The sequence below is a fragment of the Orycteropus afer genome, unplaced genomic scaffold, assembly GCF_000298275.1.
Source record: "Orycteropus afer afer isolate SDZICR_OR568_19922 unplaced genomic scaffold, OryAfe1.0 scaffold00420, whole genome shotgun sequence".
Taxonomy (NCBI): Eukaryota; Metazoa; Chordata; class Mammalia; order Tubulidentata; family Orycteropodidae; genus Orycteropus; species Orycteropus afer.
The window spans coordinates 340546-348709 of NW_006922007.1; the positions used below are offsets into that span (position 1 = coordinate 340546).

The 8164-nt window shown below is 48.6% G+C and overlaps 1 protein-coding gene across 1 annotated transcript in view; it reads left to right on the forward strand.

The window, feature by feature from the left end:
• Positions 1–5621, forward strand: part of TCN2 (transcobalamin 2) — a 26961-nt gene extending 21340 nt beyond the window's left edge. The window contains exons 8-9 of the mRNA XM_007953923.1: positions 2565–2680; positions 5560–5621. Coding sequence (XP_007952114.1) covers positions 2565–2680; positions 5560–5621 — 178 coding nt within the window. The remainder of the gene's footprint in view (positions 1–2564; positions 2681–5559) is intronic.
• Positions 5622–8164: the final 2543 nt, after the last annotated feature.

Genomic DNA, 8164 nt, shown 5'->3' on the forward strand with positions numbered 1-8164 from the left:
AAAAAAAAAAAAAAAAAACAGCAGAATTTAACCTTTTCGTTCAGAGCTTGAAAAGTCATCTGTGGATCCTATTTAAGAAATAATTCTCTCATTAGCAGGCAGGGGTTGGGGGTGGTTTGGTTCAGCAGCCAGGCAGGAAGGCCATGTTTGAAGCACATAAATTCCCAGCAGAAGAAGCTAGATTCCAGAGAAAGAGAATCAGAGTGTGAGAGAAAGATAGATGTAGAGAGAAATGGCTTCAAGCAGCCACACAGCCTCCAGAGTTAGGCAACCACCTAGAAACTGCTCTTTCCCTGCGTCACCCTCAGTGGGTTTGTTTCTTAAAATTGAAAAGGTCCCTGGCCCTCTCTAAGACCAAAGCCATTGATAAGCCTTTTGGAGAGAGGAAGGACGTGGAATTTTAAGAGGATCCCTTGGGCAGTGGGAAGGCAATGGCTACTAACCTAAGCATCCACAGTTCTAACTCCCCCATCAGCGCTGCACAAGAAAGCCTGGTGATCTGCTTCCGTAAAGAGTATGGCCAAGAAATCCCTAGGGAGCAGCCCTGCTCCGCAACGCATGGGGCCGCCATGTGTTAGAATTGACTTGGCAGAGGGTTCACTTTGTCAGTGGCCTCTCCGGGGTTAGAGGAAGGCAAAGATGGAGGTGAGAAGTTTAGAGAGACGATGGGGCGTGAGTCAAGAGTCCCTTGGTTCGCAGGAGATCCTGGATAGAGTGGGAGAACAGTGGGGAACAAAACTCAAAATCGTACAAAAACAAACAAACAAACAGATTTACTGGTCTGATAGAGCCTGGTGAGACCCCTGAGACTGTGGCTCCTAGTTACCATTCAGGTCTGGAATTGAATTTACTCCGATGGCTTCCAGCAAACATATAGGGTGAACATTTACATCAGGTAGATACAGTCCTTAGAACGATCAGTCATGGGAAAACAGAAAGGCAGTATGTGGTATAGTAAATTAGCTAGTATGGCTTTTCTAGCCATAAGTCTTTGTAAACTCCGTGGTGGAATTTGCTGTGAGCAACTGAGGAGCTCCTGATTGTAAAAGTTATCCACCTGGGGTATTTCTGTTGGGTGTGGCACAGTCATGTTCTGGGAGGCACATGCTCTCTCTCTCAGGTGCTTAGTATTCTGATGTTATGATTGGCTAGTTTGGGCACTCTGCCAGGTTCAAAAGGAGGCCTCCTAGAGGCAGAACTCTCTCTGACTGCTGGTTGAGGAAGACATGCTGTTGAAAGAGACACGCGCTTCTGAAAGACATGTGCAGCTGGGAAAGAGACGCAAGAGACACGTTTTGCTGAGTGAGACACCGGGGGACACGCACTGCTGGGAGAGAGACTCTGAGAGACTGTTGGCTGAGACACAGCGGGCTGGGAGAGAGACTGAGCGTTTTTCCTGAACTTGAATCGTAGCCTGGTGCTTCCCTAATAAACCCCATAATCTGTGAGTTCTGTGTGGCCACTGCAGCAAATTATCAAACCCAGGAGAGAGGTTGTGGGTGCTTTGGGAGGAACAGTTGGTGAAAGGGCTTGAGGGAGACAGCATGTCTGGCCTCGCAGGAATAGGGCTTGGGTTACTGCTGGTGATTCTGTCTTCCTCTTGTGGGGTTAGAGGAGGTCAGAAGATGTGGCCTCCTTGCCCTTTTAGCACAGTATTTGCACAGGAAGATAACTTGGGACAGGAATTCATTGGAAAGGACACAGGGAAGGGGTAACTTTGGGGAGGAAGTAGAAAGAAAGCTGTTGCATTGTAGGAAATTACAGTCAATGTCATTAAACTGTCATTGAATTGCTGTATGGAAAATGAATTTGATCTGTAAACTTTCACCCAAATCACAATAAAAATTTTAAAACAAAACAAAAATAAAGGGGCCAGAAATCTAATTTCAGCCTTCTCTGGCAATGGGGCTCTGGTGGCATAGGGCTCAGGCATTTGACTGCTAACCAGAAGGCTGGCAGTTCAAATCCACCAGTCACTCCTCAGAAGGAAGATTGGGCAATCTACTTCCACAGTGATACTGCCTCAGAAACCCAAGGAGGGGTCGCTATGAGTTGGATCCGACTCAATGGCAGTGAGTTTCTGGCAATGGGGAGCACAAGGTTTGTAGAAACAGCCATGGTAAGAGCCACAGAAACATCCAGAACCAGTAACCCACTGCCACCACCAGCTGTCTGCCACATCCCGGCTTCTGTCTGCTTGCCAGCATCACCTTGTCTTGTAGTGTTCTGGTATCTTCTGTGTGATGCTAGCAGCTTCTGATTCTCCCTCCTACAGTGCCAGCCCCCAGGAAGGGACAACTGCTGAGCTGATAACATAACAGGCGTCCATTCCTGGAGGCCATGGTCATGGTTAGCAAGAGGAGAAGGCTGAGCAGGTAGTGTCAGTGGGGTTAGAGAGGAGGAGGTGGAGGTAAGAGCCATGTGAGGTAGCTCAAGAAGGCATGGGTTAGCACTGACCCTGAGGGTGATAGCAGGAGTTTGCTGGTGCAGGTGTTTCACTTCTCTCCTTGGGTGGATGGCACCAATGGTCACCTCTCTTCTCTCTTCACCTTTTCCTTTGGTAGGTATGAAACGCAGGTCTCCTTGTTGGGCCCCTACGTGACCTCCGTGATGGGAAAACGGACTCAGGAACAGGAGTTCTGGCAGTTCCTCCAAGTCCCTGACACCCCTCTATTGCAAGGTGAGTCTGGTGGCCTGCCACCCCTGTACATGTGCCTAACCCAACCCTATCCCAGCAACCAAACTTTGCCCAACTCACCCCAGTTTTTTTTTTTTTTTAAATCATCAATGCTCAAGGCTGGATGTCACCGTTCAAACTAAATTCTTAGAATTGCTATGTAAGTCATTATGGAAACTCTAGGAAATTAGATAGGCCAAAAATAAAATTTAACTAATCCATAACTCACTACCCAGAAATAACAGCTTTGAACTTTTTGGTGTATTTTCTTCCATCTTTTATCAAATTTTCTTCCATCTTTTATTTCATGTTTTCATGAAAACAGACCCATACTCTGTTATCGATTCTGTCCAACAGAAATGTAATGTTAGCTACATGTATAATTTTGGATTTCCTAGGAACCACAATCAAACCAAGGTGAAATTAATATTAATGCAAAAAAACAAAAAACAAACAAACAAACAAAAACCCCAAACCCACTGCTATCGAGTCAATTCTGACTCATAGTGACCCTCACTAGGTTTCCAAGGCTGTAAACCTTTATGGAAGTAGATTGCCGCATCTTTCTCCTGCAGAGCAGCTAGTGGGTTTGAACCACTGACCTTCTGGTTAGTAGACAAATGCCTTGCCCACTGCGTTGCCAGAGGCCCTTATTATAACCAGAAGGATGACAGTTCAAATCCACCAGCCACTCCTCAGAAGGAAGGTTGGGCAATCTACTTCTGTAGTGATCCCACCTCAGAAACCCAAGGAGAGGCCACTCGACCACAATGAGGTTTTGTTTTTTTTTTTCTTATTTAATCCAATATATCTAAAATTTATCTTTCTAATATGTAATCAATACAAAATTATGAAACAAAATTATGAATGACATATTTTACATGCTTTTTTTCCTACTAAGTTTTAAAGTACTTACTTAATAGCTACATGTAGCCAGGGGCTCAGCCTGTTGGACAGTGCAGCTCCATCTGTTTTGAAACATTTTTTTTTCCCTCTTAATACATTGTAGACCTCTTTCAGTGTTGATATTGTGGATCATCCCCATTCTTTGTAATAGCCATGTAGACTATATAATCCGTTAGTGTGCATTGGGCTGCAAGTAGCAGGAAATACAATGTAAATGAGCTTCAACAATAAGGGCTTCCATTGGCTAATATGACAGGAAGTGCAAAGGCTTCAGAACTGATGTAACATGGCCTCCAATCCCACTTCCCTGCAATTCCTTTGGCTCCATCTTCTTTGTTGGGTTCATCCTTCAGAGACTCTTATCTCTTCTTGTGGGTCCTCCCTTTTATGACTGAGGAAACTTATCCCTGAATTTCCCAGCAGACTTCTGGCATGTCAAAGGATACATGTCCATTCCTGGACTCACTCCTGTTGCTAGGAGATCCCCAAGGCTCTGAATCCACCAGTAGCTAGGGAGATGGGATCACCACGACTGGCTTAGACCAATCAGGGCCTGCCCTGGTGTTGGGCTCCTATAGGGTGCAATGTCGTGCAGTGTGGGATGGATGGGCCATAGCTGGGTCAACTCCTAGTGGACCATTAGAGTGTCTCAGGTTTCAACTCTTAGACCTCAAGCTGTGATGACCATCCTGTGAATCAGCACAGTTACTGGACAGGCTTGAAGTTCATCCTACCCTACTCTTGTTACTTAAGATCCTTTTACAACAACCTATATGGGAATTTTATTGGGTAGCATTGTGGTGAAAGCATTGGGCTGCTAACCAGAAGGTCAACAGTTCAAACCCACCAGTCGTTCAGTGGGAGAAAGATGAGGCAGAGCTTCCGGAAGATTTACAGCCTTGGCAACCCTATGGGGCAATTCTACTTTGTCCTCTAGGGCACCATGAGTCAGAGTTGACTCAATGGCAGTGCTTTTATCATGTGTCAGCCATTATGCCAAGTGCTTTAGAGAAGGATGGACTTTCTGAGGGAGCCCAACGAAAAACATTCTTCTGCCTTGGCCAGACCTGAATAGAGAAAGCCAGCAAAGGGATGGCAGGTGGCGACCCCTAATGATAGCCTTTATCACTGATAAAGGTTAGACCAGAGAGTGGAAATTAGCGTGAGGGCCAGATGGCCTCTGCCTTGAGTTCTGTTCTCTACCACCACCTCTGCCATCCAGCCCTGCAGAAATCCCACTCCCAAGGTTACATATGCCCGGCTTAGTCTTCTCAATTTAACCAATTGCAGAAACCACCCTTCCACCTTCCCCGGGATAGGGGGTGGCTGGGAGTTAGAGTACTTCAGTTCTCGTCATTGAAAGCAAACATCCATGACACATGGGTTCACTCAGAGGGTCCTTCCAATGAACCCACAAGTTGTTGATATTATCCTCATTTCACAAATGAGACAACTGAGACTCCCAGGGGTTAAATAACTTGCCTAAAGTCACATCCCTAGCAAGTGGCAGAGCGTGTGCTTAGGCCCAGGTGGACTGTCTCTAGTGAGCTGAAGGCTGGCTCCTGGGAGAGTCCTCCGTGGTCCTCGTTCTCCTTTGGGACTACATCAAGGACCACATCAAGAGGGACTGACTAGTTCTTCTTCCTGATGGCCTTCTAGAGACTAGGAAGACAATGGTCCTGCCCCTCATGAGTTGTTAGGGTCTGTCACTTATGTTTGCCATCCACCATGGTGTCTAGTACCTCCGCTCTCTGGGGGGCTGCCCCATTGTAAAGTGAGCATGAGGGACTCGATGAGCCCTGAGGTTACAGCTGAGTTCCGTCTCCCAACTGGCTCTGGACAACACCCAGATTCCCACCACACTGAGTAGATCTGACAGACATTGGCCCCAGGGTGGGGGGGCTCTAGAAGATGAGCTTGGGGGTGGATATTTCAGTCTGCTGACCCCCAGTGCTGGGCCCATTCTCTTTCTGCAGGAATTGCTGACTACAGGCCCAAGAATGGAGAAACCATTGAGTTGAGGCTGGTTAGCTGGTAGCCCCCGGGCTCACTCACCCATGCTCTTGCGGGTATCTGCCCTTCCTCCAGACGTCCCCATAAGAGGCACTGCCTGACCCTCTGACATCTCCTGTGCACTTGGAGCAATGTACCCCACATCATCCCCTGCTACCGCCTCTGTGAGGGCCCTACACCAAGGCCCCTGGAACTGAGAGTCACCTTCCCTTGGAAGTCCCTGAGCCTGGCTCTGGCCCAGTCTGGGCCCAGCAGGTGTCCCAGGAAGGTCATGACAGTCTGAAGGCCATGAAGAACTTCCGCCTCCTCTGGCAGAAGGAGAAGTTGCTGGCCAGCACTGGTGTCGTGAGTACTGTCCACACTGGGATGGTGGTCCTTCAGGAGGTGCATCTGACCCCAGTGTTCCGCTCCTGGCCAGGTGGCACTCCACAGCAACCATGCCATAAAAACTAGCCAGGGGGCTCCATGGGATGCTCAGCACCCACCTCCTAAAATTAAAGAGTTGATTGTCTGTGCACATGTTACAGTGACCTGCAGCCTCATGCTTGAGGGTCTGGAGAGAGAAGCGGGCAATAGTCCCTGGAGAAACATGGAGGAGAGAGGAGGCGGGCACACGTCCTCTGGGGCACCGGGGGAGTGATGATGGCAGTGGAGAGGATGGTGGTGCAGGCACGGGGCTAGACAACTTTTCTTGCACAACCTCATGAATTGGTTGATATTTTTGTCTTCATTTCTGCATTACAGATAAGGAAACTGGGACTCAAAGAGGGAAGATGACTCACCCTAGCTCATAGACCAGGCAGTGGGAGACAGTGTTGGGCAGGGACATGGGCACTGGCTAGGGAGTCAGACAGACCTGGCCCTGGCAGCCTCCTGGCTCTCCAATCAAACACTCAAAACTGGGGACTATAGTCACTATGGTGACCACTTGGTAGAGCCCAGATTCAAATGGAGGCCCAGGACCCTGGGGTCGGGCACTCATTATTGCTTTTCCCCCAAACCACAGTCTGGGTGTCAGATAATCCTGCCTCTCAGTGGCAGGAGGTGGGGTTCAAGCCAATGAGGCACCCTGCCTGGGACCTGCCTCCACCAGCTTGGGCAGGGCCCTTGGCCATTAGAGGGGTCTCTGGTGTACAGCACATGGGGTTTCGGTCCAGGTGCGTAGGAAGACACAGAGATACACAAGAGTCCTCAAAGTCACACATTTGTAAACGTGTCTCTTCCTTAAGGAGCTCTGCTGGTGCAGAGCCTAAGGTGTTTGACTGCTAACTAACCCACCAGCTGCTCCAGGGAAGGAAGATGGGGCAATCTACTTCTGTAAAGGTTTACTGCCTTGGAAACCCAGTGGGGGTCACTATAAGTCAGACTCAACTCATGCCACTGAGTTTGGTTTTTTGGCTTGGCCTCTTCCTTACAGCATTAGTTTGAAATGTCTGAGGAGGTACAGGAAGTAGGGGATTTAAAACATTCTTTTATATTGAAATAAACATGGAAATATCTGGAAGCCAAGTGCAAACTGGCCTCCATTTTTAAGGTAAAATGTCTGCACCCGGGACCCTGGAGTGCTTGTGTACTTCTTTGTCCTTAATCATGGCGAGACCTGCTCTCTACAGCTCTGTCACAGATGGCTGGAGGCTCAGAGAGGTCAGACGCTTGCCTGAGGTCATACAGCCTGTGATGGCAGAGCCAAGACTCCCACTGAGTTGTCCGAATCCAGGGCTGGGTGATTGCCAGTGTACCGCCCAACCTCTCTACCTGTTTTGGTTCTCTAGTGTTGCTCTAACAGAAAATACCACAGATGGGATGGCTTGAACAAACATGGATTTAATCTCTTACAATTTTGGAGGCTAGAAGTCCGAGTTCAAAGTGCCAGCTCTCAGGGCTGGGTGAAGGCCCCTGGACCTTGGGCTTCAGCTCTGCCTCTTGTTCCCAGCCCAGTGGAGCTGGAGGCGTCTCCTCACTCAGGCAGCTGCTGGCTGCTGAGCCTGACAAGCCCAAGGTCGACAACTAATATAGCACAGTCTCAAGATTATCAAACAACATGGCAGGACACTTGTTCAAGTCTAGAGACAGTCCCAAGATCGGCAGGAAACATGGCAGACTGTGGAATGAAGACTCGGCTACATGCAGGGTCCAAGTGTGCCAAAAAGCTCCATAGACCTTTCTTGATGCTTCTTCTTATGTGTTGGAAGCAGACCACACCCCTAAGGCAGCTACTCAGCTGCTCCAGTAGATTCCGTCATGAAGTTGATCACCATTCTCATCATGGGGAATAACCACATTCAGCTGCCCAGCCACTCAAAACCAAGCCCAGCCAAGTTGATACACACCTTAACTACCACACTAACCCAGAGACACCAACTGTGGAAGGCTGCTGGCTCTGTACGTACAGGGGAGACTGAGAGATAAGGGGACAGTAACCACAGGGACCCTCTGCACTATCCTGTCAAGTGTCTGTGATTAACCAGGCATGGCAGCCAGTTTTCACGGTTTGATCCAGGAAGGATCTGAGTTGAGGTGCCTTTGGCTCTGAGGAGCAGGAAGCTACTGGATGCTGACCAGCAACAC